General features: G+C 39.7%; 1 protein-coding gene across 1 annotated transcript in view; it reads right to left on the reverse strand.

Moving 5' to 3' along the window:
• shisa6a (shisa family member 6a) overlaps window positions 1–13170 on the reverse strand; it is a 103447-nt gene extending 90277 nt beyond the window's left edge. The window contains exons 1-2 of the mRNA XM_084743679.1: window positions 13075–13170; window positions 11708–12619 (exon numbers count right to left, since the gene is read on the reverse strand). Coding sequence (XP_084599805.1) covers window positions 11708–12270 — 563 coding nt within the window. The 5' untranslated portion in view covers window positions 12271–12619; window positions 13075–13170. The remainder of the gene's footprint in view (window positions 1–11707; window positions 12620–13074) is intronic.
• Between the last annotated feature and the right edge of the window lie 10441 nt (window positions 13171–23611).

Below are 23611 nucleotides of genomic sequence, written 5' to 3' on the forward strand. Positions count from 1 at the left end.
TGCAAATTGTGACTATATGCAAAGCTATGTACTGATATGGATACTTTTTCAGTTGAGAATTTCAGTTTCCTCAGTTTAAATTAGGTTGAAGGCGGAGCCAGTTTGATATCAACAGGTCTGACATAATAAGTCTGGAGGCTCTGGTTTCAAACTTTTGGTCATCCTAGTGTCATGACTCGACACTACGAATAAGCAGATGAGCTACATCTACTTCAGCAATAAGATTTTAAAATTAATGCAAAACCAAAGAGGTATGAAGAGGCTGCAGGGGAGCATAAAGTGAAAACAATGATGGGCCAAGAATTGATCCTTGGGGAACGCCACAGTTAAATTGATGTGGGCGAATAGTAAGTAGGTGATGTTCCATATTTTTCATCCTGTGAACAAATCCCATGAAAATACAAAAGTCAGCAATAAAATCAGCTGTTTGTCTGTGTATCTAGAGCCTGATATGTATTTTAAGTCTGTTCCACAAAACTCCATTGTCGTCCATGCACTATTTCCTCCTGTTCAAGATTTGCTAAAAACTAAAGCACACTGCTAGTAAAAAAAATTAAATAAAAAATGAAACTGCAGACAGGGTATGGAAGTCAAAATATTGAAAAACAGACTTATACATTATAGGTCTGGTTCTTATCATAGGATTTATTGACAGTAACAAAATTGAACAACACCAGCTTTATTATTTAAAATGAGGCGGACTTTCTAGATGTTGCAGGAGAAAACAGTGATCAGAATCATTGATATAGATATGCAGATACTCAGTTCACGATTTGACATGCATCTGCCTGTCTGCCATATTGGGGGCGGGGTCAAGATTCCCTAATAAACAATACAAGATGCAGATTTCACTGCAAAATCGAATGTAACATTCTTACTTGTTTGAATCAATTACTGGAGGTGAGCTAATCAGTTCATTTATATGCCAAAACATGAACCTTCATGAACGACCACAACTTCCACTGGGACATGCAGGCTCCGACCTCTGAACAGGCAAGATCAAGTGTTATAATGTTACAGTGAATAAATGAAAATGAAAATTGACAAACACTTTGCTTCATTTCAAAGAGGTGGATAAACCTAAACCTAAGAGTTTACTTGAGTTTATCCCACACTACGCCCCTGGTCTTGGGGTGTATGGATGAACCATGAACGATGTTCAGCAGCAGCCAATGAGGTTTCTACCTTTCTGTATCTATGGTATCAGTATTTCTGTGACGAGTTAAATCTGGCTGATAATATTGGCTCCAAACCTGAAGAGCAGACTTCTTATCCAAACTTTGGGCTTTTTCTGTCCCTTTCACATTGAACTTTAAGCTATTCTGCTGCTATTTTTGCCCATTCACAGTCGTCTTGCCTTTTAACTCAGTTTCTCGGTCTTGCAATCGGAGAACAAGAGCATTATTCTCACCACCTAGCCGGCATAAATTGCATCTTGGTTTGCTCTGCAGAGGGTTGATCAATACAGCCTGTTCAAACCACTGGCTTTAGCTCTCGCTCTGCATTTCTTGTGTTTCGGTGAAGGTCACCGACCGAACAGCAAAGGTCTGCCAACAGCTCAGTATTCTGCTCACAGTCCTCCCTCAGTCGCAGAGGTAGGAGTATAAATTACATTAGAGAGGCACCGGAAATTATCGGAGAGGCTCCCACTTTTTAGGAGCAGACCCTTGCCAAATATAAGGCTAATCCCATGTTCCACCACTTCTTTTTGGTCACGGCTGTCGGCATGAATGCCTGCTGCCAGCTTCTGAGGTCTATTCCAGCAGACATCATTACGACAGCTCTATGTGCCAAAACGTTCGGCGAAAATAATCATAAAAAGAAAAAAAAAAACACTATTGAGCACCAAGTAAGACACATCTCCTCATTTAATCGACCTCTCTCTAAACTCTCGCGGCAGCCGCTCATATTGAAGTAGTGGTGTTAAGCAGATCCACTTGAAAGTACGCCCCATGGCTAGGATAGAAGTGCAGTAAGAAGACATAAACTTCACCATCTCTTCATTTCTCAGAGCAGAGATGGAAAAAGTGCTGCATCATGGGCTTTTGTTGTTCCTTTTGTGTCTGTTGTTTCAAATAAAACGCTGTATTAAAAAGTCTCATGAGTCCATATGGATATTAAAAAGCTGACTGTGCCAACTTTCGAAAAGACACTTACGGCGATCACTGAAGCTTAAATTTAATCTATAACTGATCTACTGAAAGAGCTCCTTTGTGTTGTTGTCAGGGCTAGAATTTGGACTTTTTTTTTTTCATCAGGAATGTGTCAGTGTGTTTGTCTGAGCAAGAAAGCTGAGTAATCTCTCTTGACATTTTCAAAGCAGCAGGCACCAAAGTTTAATGACCAAGGCATAACAATGCTCAATTATATTCATATCTTTAAATCAGTGCAAGATGTCCTCCTCTATTCTGGCCACAATGGACTCTGGGTAATGGCAGGTGACTCAGGTGCCTCTTGGGTAAGAGCAGTGATTAACTGACGATTATTTTGTCTTTACCAGTGGGTGGAAAACATGCAATTTTATTGAGACCTAACCCCAATTAAAAACCCATTTATCCTTTTATGGATTTTCAATACCTGTGTCAGCCAGGATGGGGAGTATCCCAGCATGCATCACACAGAAGACACTTTTGGCATTTATATTCCAGTCTTGTTACACATTCAATTCCGTGTTTCCTCGTGGAGAGCAAATCTAAAGTCAGGTGACCTTCATTGTTGTAGTAACAAATATAAAGGCATTAAGGTTGTGAAATGGTTTGGTTTAGGCAACAACACAACTTTGTTAGGTTTAGGAAAACAACTGTTTTGATTGTGTTCTATTCCGTTCCCTACTTTCAAAATAAAACTTGCTGAGATATCAAGTGACACAAGTGGCACAACTGCTTGGTTTGGGTTTGGCAAAGATGGAGATTTGGGTTAAAATAACGACCTTCTTGATACAGTCAACACTGACTACACATGAGATCCAAGCTCTACCAATCCACACTGACCTCCTGTGTTTGTTTAATCCATCAACCCCAACCTCCACCCTACTACATCACATTTTATCTGTGTTATTTGGATGCATCTGTTAGTTATTGGGAAGGACTGGTGAATCACCTGCACACAAAGCCTGACTTTGGTGTGAGCATGGCACACTAATTCAAAGTATAAAATCATGATAATTGTATGCAGACTGACTTAAGAGACTTCATGGCTTTGAACTGTGGGAGGAACCCCAACTGAGCAGGACAAAATTATGCATCCAACAACTGAGCCACCCCGAAAATGAGAGAGAGAGACTCAGTCTCTCCTAAATCTAAAAAATAAGGGTAAAAAACAAACTTATATCCTGCCGAAGGTTTTTCACACAGTACACTAACCTTGACCTTATGCAAAGAACATTGCAGCCAGCAATTATTTTTAATATCAATCATTTGCTCTATAAGATCTGAAAAGAACTGTGCCCATAACAGACTCACCCAGCCTGACATCTTCAGATTGCTTGGTTTGAGCCCAAATACTCAGAGACTTTCTGTTTACTGTAATGAAAGCCAAGGTAAGGGAGAAAAAGTAGGACTTCTGGTAAAAATTACAACTGGTTGATTACTAGAATAGTTCAGATTAAGTTCCTGTCACTTAATCAATCGTCAAGTCAATTCGTCCACCTTTAAGGACCCTGATAACTTATTTTTCTGAGTTAGCTTCTGTCTGGGAACAAAGGACCGCTGGTGTTCAAACAGTTCAACACATGACACATTTCTTGTGGGTGGGGCTCAGTTGCAAAGACATGAATCTGATCTGATCAGACCTCAGCCACACAGTCCTAAAGAAGCCGTTATCAGGATTAAGATTAATAATTAAGATTATGACGAATTTAAAGGGGCAGTGTGTAAGATTTAGGGTGTCTATGTTGAAAAGCTGGTGTCTGTGGCAACTCAAGATTTATTGTCCACTGCAAAGTGAACTCAGGCTTTCCTAAATTTGTGCACAATTATGTCATTCATCATCAGGCCATATACTTGAAGGTTATGGGATTTGATTGTCATGGCAGCATAGGATCTTAAAGCTGTTCCTGGAGGAATGTTCTGCTGACTATAAGGATCTCCTTCTCCAAACTGAAATCCAGTAGCTAAGCAGGAGTAAGATACACCAGCTCTTGCTGAGTGAAATCAAGGCTTTCATGGAATCAAGAGAGAAGCAAACAACCTGTTACTTGATCTTGCTTTTCTGACGGATGTAGCTGAGACTCTGAGTCACTTGAGCCTACAGTTGCAGTGTAAAGATAAAAACTTATGTGATATGATCGTTGCTGTTGAGGCGCTCAAAGCAAAACTGTCATTTCCATTCAGCAAGTGAAAAGTAAATGATGCAGCACTCGCTGTCAGCCTCAAAGATGATGGAAAGCCACGCAGGGGCAGCAAACTAATTTCCAAGCAGGGGCAGGAATTTGCAGACAGATTCAGTGACTTTGAGAAACGTAAGCCCTTTGTGATATTTATCGCCAACCCTGTCATGAATGTGGACATGGGTGAGATTCATTTCAGTGAAAGATGGCCACCTCTTCTCACTCCCAACGTGGTCATGGCCCCTGTGCTTCATACCACAATGTTATAGGTTACCCCTAGTGTCATTTCTGGAGGCGCCCATCTAGCAAAATGTTTTGACACGCTGTCGGAGAGAAGAAGAAGAAAAGCCATCTATAGACCCATGTGACCCATGTGAAACCAATAGTCAGCTTGACTTTTATTTAACTACTTATTTCAACTCAAACCACAATCTTTTTCTAAACATAACCAAGTAGGTTTAGTGCCTAAACCTAACCAAAGTACAAGACACAATGTTAAACATGGTTTATGTTTCTCAGCAAGCTTGATTTTGAAAGTGTAACTGCACACAGGTCACGGTGACCTTTGTCCACCAAAATCAAATCAGTTCATCCTTGAGTCCAAGCGAACGTTTGTGCCAAATTTAAAAGTCCCGTCAAGGCGTTCTTGAGGTATTGCATTCACAAGCATGGGACAGATGGATGGACATACAACCCAAAAACATTACGGCTCTGGCCATGGCATGAAACTGTCAAGCGATGGACTATAAGGAGTGACTGTATGGAGGAGAAAGCAGCCCAGTCAAACACAGGACTTTCATCCTGGGGACTCCCATGGTCAGTGCTTCTCAGCAAGTTTTATTTTGAAAGACCAACCAGATGTAAAACAGATGCTAGAGGTCATAGTTTAGTCACAGTCAGAGTTGGGAGTGAGAACTTGTTGGAGATGGAGGTTGAAAACCCTCAAAATGATGTGTAGTTCAAATCCTCCTCCTTCACCAAGCAGCTCTGAAAATGTCTGCTTTGTTTGGATCTACATACCTTTGTGAAGCAAAGCATCAAATGGCATATGAATAATACATCTATGTCAGAAGTCATTTACTGTGTTATAACGCCTTTTTTCTTTTCATGTTATCATTTCACGCCACGTAGTCTGCACATTGTTATGCAGAGACAGCGTCTCATTTTACATGTGAAAGTCAGAGAGAAAAGAAAAAAAATCAAGCGATAAAGTATAAAGAGCGACAAACTCTGTGCATGCAGGAGGTCTGGGTGGATGGATGAGTCAAGCAAACGCAGGTGTTTTCACCCAGGAGGCCACAGTTTGTGTCTCCATCTGGTAGAGACAAGCATGTAAGCTAGCTAACATTTCCTCAGATGTAGTGACACAAAATGTGAGGTGGTCCTCATCAGAAGTTGGCCTTAAGTTACAAAAGGTTTGACGTACACAACTTATGTATCTGACATACATATTTAATGCAAACTTAATCTTTTTCTAAACCTTAACAAGTAGCATCAAACTGGGATCAAGATCACCATGACGACGAAGGTCACGTGGCTATTGTTACTGCATCCAAAACGAAAATCCATCAGACTAAACGGCGTTACATAACACGCAAAAAGTGGCATGATATTAACACACCATCCCCTGAGATCACGTTGCTCTCTTGTTGACTCCATGCAGCGCCAGTTCATCTGTCATCTCACTAACTGTGGAAAAAACTAGATGCATCTGAAGCACAGATGATGAGGAGAATGTGAAGGGAAGTGTCGTGATGCAGAGACTTGTGGACAGACAGAAGATAAGGACAAGAAAAATAAGCAATAACCCTGTTTTGTTTTATGTGACATTACAGAAAAAACACGCACATGCTGTTGAATTTAAGATATCTGATACAAAATTGGATATTGACATTGTGCGAATGTTCCCACAAAAGAAGCTTATTCAGCTGCTTTAGGTGAGGATCAGTTGCGTGAATAAATGTATTAATAATATAAAACATGAGCAGCTCACGGCCACTTTCATTTTGTCAAATTGGCTGTCAGATTAGAAAAGGTTGGAGACCCCTGACCTTAACACACTTGACGCTTAATACCCACTCAGTTTATGTCACTCTGAAGCTATGAAGGGGGCAACAGAGCAGACGCAGCGTAAATCTATCTATCATTAGATGCACATCACGTAGGTGCAAGACTGTCAGACAACGGAACGAAAAATGTCTGCTCACTTATTCCACACGACAAAAGTTTTACAACATTTTGATCTCACTTGGATCTCTCTCAGATCAAAATATTTGAAAATAGAATCAAGTTAAATATATTGTGTGTGTATGTGTGTGTTGTATAGATCCTGACACATCATGTTTGTAAAAATGTTGAGTTTGATCTAGCTTACTTTTTATACACCGCTGTTGCTCCCATTTTTCTATACGTGAATTTAAATTTAATAAAATATGTTTTGAACATAAGCAATTAAGATTCTATCCGATATAATGTTTATATATAAGATAGACAGGGGCAGCCCAAGCCTTTATGGGGCCCTTGGCAGAGTTTGATTTGGGGGCCCGCACTGCCCTAGTGCCTTGGCTGTTGTTACTGCATGATCATTCACACAGATCCTGACCCATATATTGTTTGACCAATTTTATTGGCCTGATATCACAGCTCTCGATCTTTCTTTTTCAACAGATCATTATGCAGATTGTTTGTATTTATTAACTTTATAGGCAGAATTTTATGTATATTTATATTTTTTCTCAATTCAGGTTTAATATGGATATATATTTTGCTCTACTTGTATTTTTTTCCATTTGTAGTTATTTATAAATATTTAAAATACCAGTTTTACAAGTTCACTGTTTAAGTGCCCTGATATAATTTTGGATGATGATATTTATTGTTAAATATTGTGCCTCCTATAACAACTATAAATTGTTATTTTGCACTTAAACATTCAAAATAATAGGCCTTTACAGTGTGCATGAACGCAGTTGAAGCTCTGACACAGGCAGCTGGGATTAAATAAACCAGTAGTATTAGTTAGCCAGTCTGTTAGTATGATCTTGTGTTTGTAATTGACAATAGTACGTCACAAAAATACCAATGTTAAGCTCTCTTTGAGGCCCACTGGTGGACATGGGGGCTGGGTTAGCAGGCACTTCGTCCCTTATGACTCGGGCAGGAACTGGCTTCATAGACCTTGTCAGCCTTTGGGGGTGCATGATGTGTAAATATGGGCGTGTTTTTCCTTTTTCACACATTCTGACCTGAGAAAATCTAGGATTATCACAAGGTCAATTCAGTTTTTGTGGCATGAAGTCAGTGTGTAGGTTTGTTTCAGGACACAAGTGAAAATAACAACAGCTCCTTGTATGAAACCATTACGAAAAAAGTATTAATTGGAGACATTAAAAAACCATTGGGTGGTCTGATGATGAGAAAAATGTTTCTTTAAGTCTGTTACATCCCTGGACAGCAATTTGTTCAGCTGGAATGGCCACAGGATATGTTTTTATGTCCGCTCTCATGCTCATTGAGCAACTCAGTGACCACTATCGGTGCCTTGAGGATTTAGAAATATTGTCACTGTAGAAGAGACCACTCCCGTCAGGGTGAACGTGATCACTCATAATGGCTTTCAGTGGCATTTACTTCATCCCCCCTGGGGTTGACCGGACACAAAATACCACCCACTCCCCCCTCCTGAGACTGACGCGGAGTGGGATGTGTACCATAGAAAGGTATACAGAGCTGACATTCTTTGACAGGGGGACTCTGGGGACAAGAGTAATGGCATGTGTTAAAGGGCATGAGCTTGATTGAACCCGTGATATTGAGGCTGTAAGTTATGTAGGCTGCTATAAGACAGCTGAGTCACCACATTTTCATTTTAAAGGGACAGTACCATAAAAATGCATATTTTTCCCCTTACCTGTAGTGCCGTTTTTCCATCTAAATAGTTTTGTTTGAGTTGCTGAGTTTTGGAGATATTGGCTTTAGAGTTGTCTGTCTTTTATCCAGTATAATGAAACTACATGACACTCAGCTTGTGGTGCTCAAAGCATCAAAGGAACTATTTTATTTCTACCGATCTACATCCACCAAATGATTCACCATGCTATCTAGATCATCCATGAGTCGATGCATGCTTCATTCCGCACAATGATATGGTTGGCGGTTGGCCCGACAAATGCTGGATTTTTGTGGCCGGTGCCAATTTTAGGGAGTAGAAAAAACATTACGATATTGATATATTAGCAAATAGTCTTTGAACAGAACATAGAATTTATACATAAATGCATTTTTTGCAGCGATCCTTCAAAATTGCGACAAAAGCGCATACTGGACAACACATACGCCAGTAATGTTGTAGACAGATATATCTGTGACAGGCCGATATCGGGCTGATTTTATCAGTCGAACACTATATCAAAATTCTATAATTAATAAATCGAGTTAAGTTAATAGTGCTGTGTTGATCACAAAAGTATCTAAGTTACTTTACTTCTGACCATAGCCAGAGGAGGCGGGGCTATGTGGGCACTGAAGCGTGTGTGTGTGAACTTGCTGTCAGTGAGAACAACAAAGCGTGGCTGTTACCAGTGGATCAATACTGAGGAAAATGAGTATTGAAAGCATTTCAAATATTCAGAATCAAATGTATTGATATGTTGATATTTTTGACATCGCTGATGTACGTGATTGATTTTTTTATCCCTCTGACTACTGACTACTTTTAAAGCATAGTATAGGCTATTTGCAATTATTCTAATTTTAAAAAATGACGAATTTGTTTCTGTCAACGTTCATTAATAAAATGTTAGTAAGTTTAATCTAGTTAGACACAACTTGCATACAGTGTGGCTCTTATTCAAGTACTTCCACAGCCTCGCTTTTAAGCCATGGGGTGCCAAAGAGATTGCATCCAACTGAAGTTGCTCAGCCAGCTAGCCTAGTTCAGAACTTAAACACTTACGTCACACGTTACATTTCACCAGTTAGTTCATCTAATTTTTTTTCCCCCATCCCTACATCAAACTGCTCACAACAAGTTCTGTGGGTTATCTTGAGTGTCTGGCTCATGATTTCTGGACAGAGACACTGTTGTTGAGTATCATCTAGTTTTATTATATTGGAAGGAAGGCGGTCATCTCTATGACCAATATCTCCAAAACTCTGCAATTCTCACCAAAAAGATCTAGATGGATAAATAAAACCAAAGGTCAGTGGAAAGATACATACTTTTGATTTTGGGGTGAACTGCCCCTTTAAGACTAATGGAGGTAAGTGACACAGAAAAGATTTGGAAAATAGGTCCAAATGTACTGGAACACTCTTATTTTGGGCTCAAAGGAGCACGAAAACAGTAGATATGTGCAGCGTTATGTGACGGCATGAGCTCTTTCTCTCCAGTTTAAAGCAGTCTGATTTAAAGTGAAATTCAACATTAATTCAACATGTGTCTTCACTAAAATGATAAGCCAGTAATGCAGCGAGCACACCAGAAACACACCTCAAGTGATACATGGGTAGGTGTAGCCCCAAATCCCATTTACCCACTTGAGGCTGGAACCTTTATGGTGCTCTGCAGGGGAGAGCAGGGACTAGGGTATTACTTTTTTTTTTTGGTTTTTTACTCTTTTGCACACAGATGCATTTATTTAGCGTAACTGCATTTCATGGTGAACAACATACATATGTTCTCTACCAATACCAACCCTTTTCTAGAATTTTGGATGAATGAGTTGGACACAATAAGACCAAAAACTGACATTGTGCACTGTTACTTTTGTCTCTCTTTGTAGGGACAAAAGTAATGGTCAGATAATTAACCACAACACATGTAAGTACTTAATATTTCCGCCCTATAATGCTCAATAATGCTTTAGTTATGCCGTCAAGCAGATAATATTACTCTCAAATCAGTTCATTATATTAAAGGCATTATATGCAACATTTTCCAGTGTATAGACTCAGACCCACTAGAAGTGTGTCTGTATCTGCAGAGACCCTGCCCTTTGACTGGATTTCTCATTATTTGTCTGTGCTCTGGACACTTTACAAAACCAAAATGTGGGTATTAGACATCCTGTTAATGAGACTCAACAATAAACTATCCTTCTGGTGTGTTTACGAATTAACACCTCGGACAAACCCCACTGATTCTACCTTTTAAAAGTTGCATTTGTCTGTCCAATGTCCAATGCGTCAAACTCACCTAACAGCATCACCTCTGAAGGAGCTGTGCCTCACATAAAACAGCCTGACGTGCTCCAGCACACACATATAGAGTGGTGAGACCTCGCCTGGTCTTCACCACAGCCTAACCCTGCTCATTTCCAGCAAAGAAATATAACAGCAGGACAAAAGTCACACCCTGTTATTTTCATCCCTCCCAGGTCTCTGTCAGCTTTACCTGAGCTGCAATGATAGCTTAGCATGATAAATTAAACCGTCACTGATACTTAGCCTACGGAAAGGTCTATGGATGATATATATTTGCAGTCCTCAGCTGATCAAAAATTACCTTAAAGGGACGGTTCACCCCAAAATCAAAATACATATTTTACTGCCTACTTGTAGTGCTATTTATCCATTTAGATTGTTTTAGTGTGAGTTGCTGAGCTTTAGAGATATCGACCATAGAGATGTCTGTCTTCTCTCCAGTATAATGGGGCTAAATGGAACTCGGCTTGTGGTGCTCAAAGCACCAAAATAATGCATTAGAAAAACTCACCAGCAATATTTCTTTCCAGAAATTATGACCCGGTGACTCAAGATACTCCGCAGTCCTTGCTGTGAGCAGTCCCTTGTAGGAACTACTTTCTGTCTAGTCAAAAGAAAGTAGTTCCAGTAGATTGTACTTCAGAAAGAAAGTAGTTCAAGTAGAGTTGACCAGTGAAAAGAAAATGGTTTCTGCATGAAACTGTTCACGACAACGTCTGTGGATGTCATGATTTCTGGAAAGGGACATTGTTGTTGATTTTTATAATATAGTTTTGGCACTTTGAGGACCACATGGCAAGTGCCATTTAGTCCCATCAGGCAGACATCTGTTCGGCCGATATCTCCAAAACTTCTTAACTCACATCAAAAAAGATCTAGATGGATAAAGAGCACTACACATAAGATGTAAAATAATTAGATTTTGGGGTGAACTGTCCCTTTAAAAACAGAAAACATTTCCGTTTTGTATGTTTTACTTCACACGTGAAAAATCAGTTTTTCTAGTTTAAAACTGATCTGACTGGGACAATTTTCACATCCATGTTACAAAAGAAATGGTCCATGTTGCAACGGTCCCATTTATATTTGGCCCCTGCTCTCCCCTACTTATTCTAAAATGTTTTTTCAGCTTTTTGACTGCTCATCCTCTATGAAAAAATGTAAGCAAACTCTTACCTGTGCACATTCATTTCCTGAGGCGGCTTGGTGGCTTTATCATAGGCAACTTTAGCAGAAATCCCAATGGCGATGATGAGCGCCACGACCCCGCAGCTGATGTACACGGTGGTGTTGGTCTGGTCCAGCTCCGGGTCGTACGTATCACCTGTTGGCGCCGGTGACGGGGGCTGCGTTTTGATCCAGTCCGGCGTGTTGTAGTTGGTGCAGGTCTTCTGCTCCAGCCGCTTCCCCCGGTCCGCGCAGCAGAAGCGCAGGAAGCAGCTGCCGCAGCAGAAGCGGTGGTCGGTGTTGTTGCACGCGAACTCTTTGTCGTACTGGCCGCTCACGTCGTAGTAGCCCAGGCAGGTGTCGTGCTGCACCGAGGAGGGAGCCTGGACCTGGGTGATCCTCCCCGGGACGACCGCGGCCAGCGGGACCGCAGTGGTGCTGCCGTTGACCTCCTTCACCCTTTGGTTCCTCCGCGGCGGGGTTTTGTTCTTTTTATTGGGGGTGGCGGCGCACAGGACATTCAGCGGGTCTAAGTAAATCAAAAGAAGCAGAAGGTGCTTTATCCCCATCATTTGAGGACGCGCTGGTGTTTGTTCTTTGGCCTCCACTCTCTTCTGTCTTCTCTTTCTCTCCGGGTGTCACTCTTCTTTACCGAGTGGAGCCTCTTGCGCCTTTCTTCATCGCAGGTACTCCTTCATGTGCCAAGCTCTCACTCACGGACTTTTGGCAGATTTTGCGCTCATCACACTCACAGCGCATCTTCTGACTTTGTTGTCTTCCGATACAGAGCGCGTTTTCTCATAAAAGTTCGCTCCTCTTTGATTTCTTCTGCAGAGACGTGCGAAAAGACCCGATGTCCTCCAGGGAAATCTGTCTTTTCTTTACCATGAGCAGCTGATCCAGAGTATGCTGAAGCTTACACTGTGAAAAGGAGCGGCATTTAATTGGTAAAATGGGACTTTATAACCATAAGCATGTAGTATAAAAGAAAGTGTTCAGATCGACAATTGGTGAAAACTGTACTGATTGGACAGCTGAGAACACTTTCAGCACCACGGACAGCGCCCAAGTTTCCATTTAGCTATTTGGAGCTTTTCAGCAGCAAAAAGTGAACAAATTTGACTTTTTTTTTGTATTTTAATTGCACTTAAAACAAACAAATTGTGATATTTAACTGAAGAATCGGTTTTTCTGAGCTGCACAGGTTTTCAAATTTCAAAGAAAACTCGCCTCAATTTTACGCATATAAACTTTCTTTCATACGACTTCCTGAGTGGAGACGGAGCATTCACTTATCTTTTTTTCTGGGGAGAGAGGAAATTGAAAAGACTTGGTTTTAAAAAAGAAAGAGAGAGTAGATGGTGGTGAGGACTTACCGGGTTTATGGTGGCCGGTAACGGGGTTGTCTCAGCCACTGCCACTGAATCAAAGAGCCTCAGCAAGACAAGAGGCAAGACCTCTCTCTCCTCTCCTCTCCGGCCCGCCTCCCTCTCTTCTCCTCACTCTCTCTCTCTCTCTCCCTCCCCCTCCCCCCAACCCCTCCACCCACGTCACCGATTCAGGTACCTCAGTTAATTATCAATCGGCATCTCCCCCCCACACCGCTGCGGTCATACGCCTCCAGGCTTCACTGGATAACTCGCGGAGGTGGAGAGAAAAAAAAAACAGAAAGATAACTGTATTAGAAAGTGTGTGTAAGAGGCGAGGCGCTGCTGTTGGTGTACATTCACGCATCAGTGCGCACACAAGCTGCATCCACTCACAAGTCACCAATCACGTCCTGCCTGTGTGTGTGTGTGTGTGTGTGTGTGTGTGTGTGTGTGTGTGTGTGTGTGTGCAGGCAAATGTGAAAATATGCCCGAGCTGGTTTACTTTGGAATTATAAATCAAATGCCAGAGCAGGAGGGAGGTTGGAGGTGGAAAGGATTTGGATGCTGTCTGGTACCAAGTGGGCAGAGGTGCCAAAAGTACACACGTTATTTATTCAAGTAGAAATACAGATACTTGTGAGAAAAACGACTCTGATAAAAGTAGAAATACTGATTCAACTTCTTCGCTGAAAAAAGTCTCTCTGTGAAGGATATTTCTACTTGCTGTGTCTGTGCAGAGCTAACTGAACCTCACCTTTCCTCAGCATTTCAGTTTCATCTTGTTTTGTCTTATACGTCATTTTCATCATTCTCTTCTTGTTACAACTTTTTTTTGGTCATTTTTGTCTTGTTTTGTCTTTTACATCACTTTTGTCTCATTACACATTGAAGTCGTTTTCATCTTGTCTTGTCTTTTACTTCATTTCTGAACTTATGTCTTCTAAATAATTTTCGTAATTTTCATCTTGTTACATGTTTTACATCATTGTAGTTGTATTCATCTTATTACGTCTTATGTAGTTCTCATCTTGTTCCATCTTTTATATCAGTTTCTTGTCATGTCTTTGTCATTTTTGTCTTGTTGCACCTTTAAGTTGTTTTCATCTTGTCTTTTAAGTCATTTTCAGCCTTTTTGTCTTATTTGCCTTTTTACATCCTGGACACCGTTTTTTTCTTTTCATCTTATCACATCTTTTTGCATTGTTTTTGTCATTTTTGTCCTGTTTCATCTTTTTGATCATTTTTGTTTTTTTGTGGATGATATGCAGCGTTGGACACACAAAGAAAAACATATTGTCTCTGTGTTGTCCTCCAGGCATTTAGGCTGAAATTGGTCTGTTGGGAAGACCAGTAAACTAGAGGAGGTCAGTGAATAGAGTGCAAATCTAAATCAGGCTTGAATTTATAATCACATCACCAACACTTGGATTTGTAACTGTAATTTAGTTACATATTTTAAACTGTATCAGATTACAATCCACATTTATTTTATAATTGAAATACATGTAACTAGAATGCTATAAGTAGTTACTCTTCAGCATTACTAGTATCCTAGTAGACATTTGTGTTAAATTTTGTCATAATTAATGAATGAATTCTTGAGTTATGGCCACAGATGTGTTTTGTGAGATCACAGTGAACTCAGACCAACAAATTCAATCAGTCCAAGTGATCATTTGTGCCAAGTTTGACTTAATTCTTTGAAGGTATTCTTGAGATATTGCATTCACAAGAAAGTGATGACCCCAAAACACAACGTCTGCGATCACAGCTGTTGCCAGAATGGAAGCAAAGAAAAAGGTTTTTCAGGTTCTTTTTTTTTTTTTTTTTAAATCTGAGTCAGCATACAGTCATGACTGTGCACACACACAAAAAGTAATTAAACTTTAAATCAAATGAATCAATTAAATGAAGAGCAGCTGGAACTTTTAGCCTGAAATTTGACTTTAAAATTCTGAATTGATCATCTGTTATCTTTAATTCATCTTTCTCTCAAAATCGAGAATTTTCATTTTTAATGTAAATTCAATATAGGAACAATAATTTTGTTTTAAGATGTTATAGTCTCAGAAACTTTTTCACACCTGGAAAGTCAAACTTTATCAAACCAAGTCTGATTGCAGGAGTCATCCGTCTGTGATTCCATCTTTTTCCACAGGTTGGGTTTCTTCTCTTCTTTCGTCCAGGATCAACAGCATTTTGAACCTATGCCGAATTCATTTACAGATCAATTTTTCTGTGCTCTCAATAATGCAACAGTCCATCTCCACAAAGGCATTACAAGGAGAAATAATCATATTCACAAATGTGTTTCAGTCTGGTAAAATCTGGTTGTACCAGATGGTGAAATTGACCACATTAAAAACATCCCAGACAGGTGATCTGACACCGAAAGGAAATCATATCAAATTGACTTTCAAATACTTTGCTGTCATTGCCTGAACTCCATCGTCCTCATTCACTCAGTTATTATCCGACGTGTCAAAGCTCATCCATCTGGTGTGCAGACTAAAACCACTGCCAGGATTTATTTGTCTTAGCCAGCTTGAGTGCTATTTGATCAAGGTGAATGCTGTTTGACCAAGGTCTGCTGTTATTACCTTTATAGCAGAGAGGCTCCATGAAGCCCCCAGTGGGGCCAGGTGATTATATTCATCTGAGCCCTCTGCAACATTTAACTACACTGAAGTTATTACACTGGTCCTAAATAGCCACAAACCACCAGTCTTTATCAAAGTATTCACTTTATTATTCAGCACGGCCTGTTAGGCTCCACACAACACTGTTTTTACCACTTCTTTTATGTGTTTGATCTCTTAAACTTTGTTTTTTTCCCCCTAATCCTAAGAATTGAACCGTAAACCTTACAGTTACCTCATCAAAGCTGTCATGAGTAAAATAAGCCAAGGGTTTATCTGCTCAAATTTTAAGATGTTACACTTTCTACAAGACAAAAAGCAATAACAATTACAGAAGTCAATATTATGTTGTATGAAACAGAAGAATAACTTTTCTTCCTGGACCTCAAACCCATTTGTAAATGAATTCAGAAAACAGTTAAATCTGTGTTTGTCATCTGAACACATTCATAGAACATACATGTAGTTTCTCTCTGTAAGTGAGACTCTGGGGATAATGTGTCTAAAATGAGACATAAAAAATCTAGAAAATGTCCAGATGCTTTCAGTGTGAATCGGAGCTGCACTTAAATTTAAAGTAATGTTTTTAGAGTTGATGGCTTGTCCACAAACAGGTCTCCTGTTGCTTCAGTGGACAAGATAGAAACTGGAATATATAAGCAAAAACAGAAACAGTGAAAACAGTAATTTCTCAAAATTGTGTAAGATCCTACAGGAGACAAAGGTAATTTTGTGGAAAGCACCAAAAGGAAATGGAAAACAGAACTGGCACGAACAGCTCTGGAAGAAGACTGGACACTTTTGAAAACAACCCAATCAAAATATTGGAAAGTATTTGCCTGGAAAAAGCAACACGAGGCCCTTCACAACACCAGATATCATGTACAAATACGGTTGAATGCTGCAGGAGAAAGCCACAAACATTTTTCATTCAAAGAGGCCTTTACAACCGTCTAATAATAATCGATTGTTATCCCTGCCAGGCGTCAACCAGGAGGGGAGTATCTGTGCTTTTACTCAAGTATATGATGTGTGTACTTCTGCCACCTCTGGTAGTGAAATATTTTAGACATTACAGATTCTTGAGTGGGTCTGTAAAACACATCATATCACAGGTTTCTGCACACTTTGCACCACACAGATGAATTCAAGAGACATCTCAATGATGATTTCTGTTGGATTCATACTTTTACTTCCAGACTTCAGTTATACTTAATCTCACATAGCTAATTTCACACTCCAGACAGAGGAGGAAGTGGACCTTAATTGCCCACCCATACTTTACACCAGTCATTGGATCTCCTCATGCAGGCCTTAGAAATAACGTGTGATCAACTCCACCGCGCCCCCAGACAGCGCTGTACAGATAATATGACAAGGAGACAAGAAAAAGGGCATGGAGCTTTTGATGAATGTCTTTCCACACTGGATGCTCTGGAAGTCAGCATTTGCAAATTGGCCCTCCATTCTTCTGTCAGTCAAAATGGCACATCAGATGGCATGTTGAGCACAAAGGGAAGAGGAATTGTCCATTAGTGTTAAACAGCTCCGAGTGCGCGAAGCTGGCCTCAGCAAAAAGCACTGACAGGTAACGACGGGGTCGACATTGGCTGAAGAATAATGAGACCATATTTCCACAGAAGAATGAAATAATGAATGACACCAAAGAGATCCGGGGCTCAGAGTCGGCTTTCCACGCCAACAGCACAAAACAATCACACAGGGAAAGTAATACAGCTCTTTACACCGCAGTGGGAAGGCTCTTGAAAGCACTCGCCATGTAATTGTCACGTTGATTAGTATCACGGATATTTGCCCCACATTCTCTCTCTAGTATCTAGTTGGTCTATATTTTGTCTTTCAATCAGGGATTTTTATGTGGGTCTTGATTTGGTTTAGCTCAGAGCACCAACCAAAATGTCTGCCCCAGTTCTGGTGCAGAGGGGAATTGCTCTCCTCTGACACCGGCCCTGTTCAAGGGTCCGCTCTGTCGCCTTTGTTAATGAGCCAGGCAGCCTCAACATGTTTCAAAAGCTCAACACTCGATGCAAAGTGAATCTTAACACCATTTTGGTATGACTGTGCATCGCTAAAGGGGCCACGTGGCTCGTATCCTGTCGACCTTGTGCGTGTTTGATCCTCCATACTGTGCCTCTCGACTTTAAGTGGTGCCATTATAATCTTTACGTTGCATCAAGTGCAGGGGCCTGCAGAGATCTCCAACATTTTGAAGTCATCAGCATATAAAGTGTATGATGAGATATGACCACCAAGCAAAGAGGATGGTAAGTGTGAGATACATTTTGGAACAAATAGATCCCAAAGTGTTCAATATCAAGTAAATAAATACATAAATTGTGTAACATTTTTATAGGAAATCATTTTAATTCTATACTAATAGAAAAAAAAATCGGAATCCACTTTTCAAAAGTGAGTTTTAATTCCCAGTAACGCATCATTTTATGCCAATTTATATTTCATAATATCACTTTTCATGACATTAGTGTTGTCATACTGCTGCCATATTCCATTATTGACTAACCTGGTGCTTTTCTGCCAACCACTCTGCTAAAGGTTTGAGAAACATTTTCATTACTGTTAAATATAAATAAATAAATCTCGTATTTCAAGGCTCTACTGACTTTTTGAATAATGCTCTAGTCACTAACATAAGATGATTTATTGCAAGATGTTCTGTATCAATATTTTTGCTATTTTATGAGGTACATTAATTAACTAGAAGAGGTCACTCAGTAGAGTGCAGCTCTCTAACAGGCAGCAGATGATGAAGCACCTACTGCAATGTCACCACAACTGCCAGACTGCGACCAGTAGAGATCAAATCAAGATTTGCAAAATTTTGCTAACATTAACATGAACACAAGCAGGATTTCAGACTGAAGCAGTTGCTGATCACTTGTGACCCCTAGTGGCCGGTAAAGACGAGCGAGAAGTCAGCTGTTAATGGTCGTATGAAACAGAGCAGTCAAAAAATAGAATTACTGCCTCACGGTTGTTTGTCTCCACCAACCAGTCAAGTTACAGTTTACATTCATGTCTGTCCACACTCATATAATGTCTGTAGTGAAGACATGAGGTCATAGTGACCTTTGACCATTAACCACCAAAATCTTATCAGTTCATCTTTGAGTCAAAGTGAACATTTGTACCAAGTTTGAAGAAATTCCCTCTAAGCATTCTGGAGATAGCGCCTTCACGAGAATGAGATAACCTGAAAACATACCATAAAAAATAAAGTTTTCAAGGTTTGTGAAAAATTGTGAATCACAGAGGTCCTATAGCAAACTCCTCTGATTGTACACACAAAAAAGATTAGCTGCAGGTCCGATGATCACACACACTCACACACGCACATACACAAGCAATCACATGATCCCCTATTACATACATATACATATTTTGGTCAGTTTTACGTTCCCTCAAAATGTATTTGCAAATTAGTTTTATATAAACATAACAGCGCTGATGAAGGGGGTGGGTGATTAACTGAAACGTCAGAGGGCGGAGACAACACCATTAAAGATGACACTGAAATAAAAACATACTTTTTTAAAATAAAAATGAATCTATGCAATCCAAATCATAAAATACAGTAAAATTCCATAAAAATGATCTGAGGAAATGATTTCTTTAATCATTTCACAAAATGTTTGTTCATTTTTTAAAACAATTTATTCATATGTTTCTTTATTTCATGAACACTTTTATTCTATAAAAAGGAAGCAGAGACACATTTTAAGTCAGCGATGGCTTCTATCATGAAATTTGCACAAATAATAAACCAGGGTCTTACTCAGCGGTGAGAAAAGAAAAGTTTTGATTGACAATTTTGCTTGCAAAATGTTATTTATTAATTAGAAGACTCTCTTGAGGCAGAAGAAAACATTACAGTTAATGGATAATATTTTATGTGATGACAGGGTGCCGGTGCACTCTGACTGAGCTTGTTCTAGTCTGCCAACCCACCTGTCACCAAGACTTTTATTCCCATGTGGAAGAGATCCTGATGATCTGATGAATTATTTACAAAATATTATGTTAATGATGAAAATCTTAGTCTCCCCTTTTTTCATGGAGACTGCTCCTCACACCCTGCTGGGAATATGTCAATATGAGGAAACTGAACCAAAACAAGTTACACAAAGAGAAGTTTTCTTGGTGTTGCTGGTATATATGCCATATAAACACATAAATTAACCGTTTATATTTGTTTCCAATTAGTTTTTACTTTGGTGAACTACATAGTGTACTAAATATTAGTACAGTAATAAGAAAAAAAGAGTAAACGTTTGAGACAGTCAAGTTTTTTAATAGTAAATATACATTTTTTTCAACTGCTTACACATGTTTTCTGAAAGCATGGCTCATTTTCTCAAAACTCTTAACACAGACACACCAATCCCATACCTCCACAAATATCCTGCAAAAGCAAACACTGCATTCAAAGCCAGCAATTGTACGTCTTCTCAAACTGAAATGTTGCCTTCAAGTGAAACACAAACAGCACCAAATGAGACATTTGAGAACTGTCCGACCAACACTGATGTGCTTAATGAAAAACATGAGCCGAAAGCACGGCTGTGATGATCTTATCAGTCGGCCTCTTTGCCTTTTCTGTGTTACACTACAGCCTGTTGTAAACTGTGTTTTTTTTACAGTCAGTTATACAGTTGTTCTTCAGTGCACACACACACACACACACACACACAAGTGATGGAACCACACACACACAAGTCTGAAAACCTGAAGCTCATGTATGAAAAGCAAAACTCCAAGCACAAACCCTTTGTTTTCACTCAGGTACAAATTTGTAAATCGCATTTTTGCAAACACTGTTCACCTGGAAAAGACTTCAAAATGCCACATCCCAATTAATACTTGGTCTCACTCACATCTCACCTGTCCACACTTTTTCAGTCCTGTTTGCACAAGACTCCAGTCAGGTGTCGGAGATTACAAAACAAGACCCCAGCTGACATCTACTGTGTTGGGGGAAAATGAAGCAGCATGGAGAACAGAGAGGATGAAGCCAATATTTCTAATGAAATCTGAGCATCTTTGGTTGATCATGTACTGAATCATATTTGTGCACTGATTTTATCATTATATCCTCGGAAAAACAGTGTAAACATTCTATAACTGTAGGTTTTCTCATTTAACCTATCTGTGCAAATGCTGTCAGTTTTGCTAAAATATGGAAATTTGTGTCTCAGAACCCTAACATTGTTGCAATATCAACTATACGTTTTAGTTTACAGTATGATTCTGGTAAGCTGGGCTGCAAGTTTGCAATTTGCAGTTTAGCATTTACAGTTTCATTTAGCAGACGCTTTTATCCAAAGTGACATACATCTAAGACCTCATGCAACACAAGCAAGGATCTAACCCAACTGTAGCACAGTGCAGAGACAAATGTGGATTGCATCTCATGCAATACTGTATATTCTAGGGCTGCTTCTTGAAAGTCAAAGATCCTAATCATTAGTCAGAGACCTCTCAGTTGATGAGATTCTTCCAGTCGGGCAGTTGTTTTTTCCCCTTTCACAGTTACAGGAGTGATTTTTGGAGCTTGATTTGACAGAGACAGATGAAGTGAGAGGGGATGACATGCAGCAAAGGCCCACTTGCAGGAGTCGAACCGGCAGCCGCTGCAGAGGACTGATAGCCTCGGTACATGGGGCGCACACTCTATAAACTGAGCTGCAGTTGTGCCCCATAAATATATATTTTGTATAAACTGGCATGCTTATTAAAAAAAAATCCTTGTGGAAAGGAAAGGCTCACTAAAGTGAAAGTTTAAAGAGTCAGATACATTTGGTTCAACCAGAAACAGCCATTTTATTGGTTTCCCCAAACTAACCAGACTCCCTTTGCAAAACTGTAATTCTAACGTGATTATTGTCAGCTTCATTCAAACTTGAGAGAATCAGCCGCTGTGGTTTGGTCCAAAGATGGCATGAAGGAGGCAGAGCATGCAGGGCCAACATGACAAGGGTGTAATCTCTAATTACAATCCATTTTCATAGTATTTGTTGTAGTACTCGCAGTGTGTGAATGTCATACCTAGCAATAGTGTCCTGTGGGTGGAACAGTGGTTGATAAAATGTTAAAAGGCCCTGTTACTGTATGATGAATGAATGTCAAAAGTTTCAGAAGCCCGTCTCTTTCTTTTAGTCAAACTTGATAAACCCGAGCAGCCACAGAGACCTGTTGTTGTGTTCATTCCTGTAATTTCTATTTGACACGCCTCACTGCTCTTTGATGCATAGGAGGAGGATTATAAACTGCACTTACACTTCTATTTTGGACCTAAGTGGTTGGATGAATCGCACCTTAAAGAATACTTGATGAATTTGTGGGGAAAAAATGCAAAGAAGGGTCAGGGGAAATTAAAACTTCCAGCATCTTTGTTTGCTTAAATGTGTGTAATTGAGATGTTACACTAAAACAGGGCATGAACTTAACGTACAGAAGCACAGCGCAGGAGGGAGGCAGTGCAGAAAACCTGCAGAGATTTTCTCAGAGGAGAGCAGTGATTGCAAAGTAAATATCAAAACAGAAAGTCGAGGAGCAGACTGTGTGTGTGTGTGTGTGTGTGTGTGTTTGAGTGTGTGTGTGAGTTTGAGTGCATCACACCATCACAGGTGTTTTGTGACGAACAAACACGCATTTATGAGAAGACATCTGGCCGTCAGACTTGGTGGGAAAATAAAGTGCAGTTTTAAGAGCAAACACTCCACTCAGTAAGAGGGACGTTATAGCAAACTGAAATATTTCTGCTCTCCATGCAAAATGAAAAGTATTTAAAATTAATAATTTATTTCACGCACTATTTGCATTGTGCACAAGTTACTTCCAAAACACTTGATTTGAAGACTATTAATTATGTTGTAGTATCTTCTGATACTTCATGTGTAGTTTGCTATAATACTTTTTTTTTTTTTAATTAAGTAATTTATTTAACAGGGACAACGCACAGCTACTTAGCTGCACCAGAGTTAGCAATAAGCTCATTTTCATTTTCTGTGGTCCCTGAGCAGGAAACAGATAATAACTTCTATGCTAAAAGATGCTATTATATAAAAACACAATTACAAGACAGGACATATTCATGATACAAGACCACACAGCATCAAGACACCACAACAATAACAACAACAGAAATACAATTTCACCGCATGGCAAAAAAAAACAACAGCTACATCATTAAGATACAACAAGATTTTGGGTTGAGCTCTAACAGAGAAGACTTATCTGCCAAACTCAGTAGTTCTGTGTTGTGCTGCACACTGACCTCTGTTGTCCTAGTTGTCCTCCCGGTGTCTGAACGTAGTTGTATGAACTCTATTCATGGAGGAGCAGCCAGATCATTAATCACTAACATTAGCGAGACACGCAAAGCTGTTAAAGGTCAGGAGGTTACGCCTTTGAGTGATGCTACAGTGGTGATAACGTGATGGGTTTTTTTTGCGTTTGCAGCGGGGCAAGTGTTGTTTTTCCAGCTTGCGATGTGTGAGATTTGTGAAAAAAAAAAAATCATTGAATGCATGTGTAGTTTTGTTGCATCTAAGGGGAGCTGATTTCGAATATACCTGAAGTCCCTTAAGTTGAATTTTACAGTTTTACACACCTGCTTCACGTGTTTCTTAAAGGTCAAAGGTCACTGTTACCTAACCAAACACATTTTTGGCCATAACCCAAGAATTCATACAATAACAAATAATAGTAACTACTCACACATACAGTAGATCTATAATATATGTTGTATGTACATGTAAAAACCTGTAATTAAATTGCAGTTACTAATCATAATATTGATGATTACGAAGGGGTTACAGCCAGATGTTGTGTTTGTGTTGCCTGGCAGATATCTGCACTCTGCT

The sequence above is a fragment of the Lutjanus erythropterus genome, chromosome 19, assembly GCF_056507025.1.
Source record: "Lutjanus erythropterus isolate fLutEry1 chromosome 19, fLutEry1.hap2, whole genome shotgun sequence".
Classification (NCBI taxonomy): Eukaryota; Metazoa; Chordata; class Actinopteri; order Lutjaniformes; family Lutjanidae; genus Lutjanus; species Lutjanus erythropterus.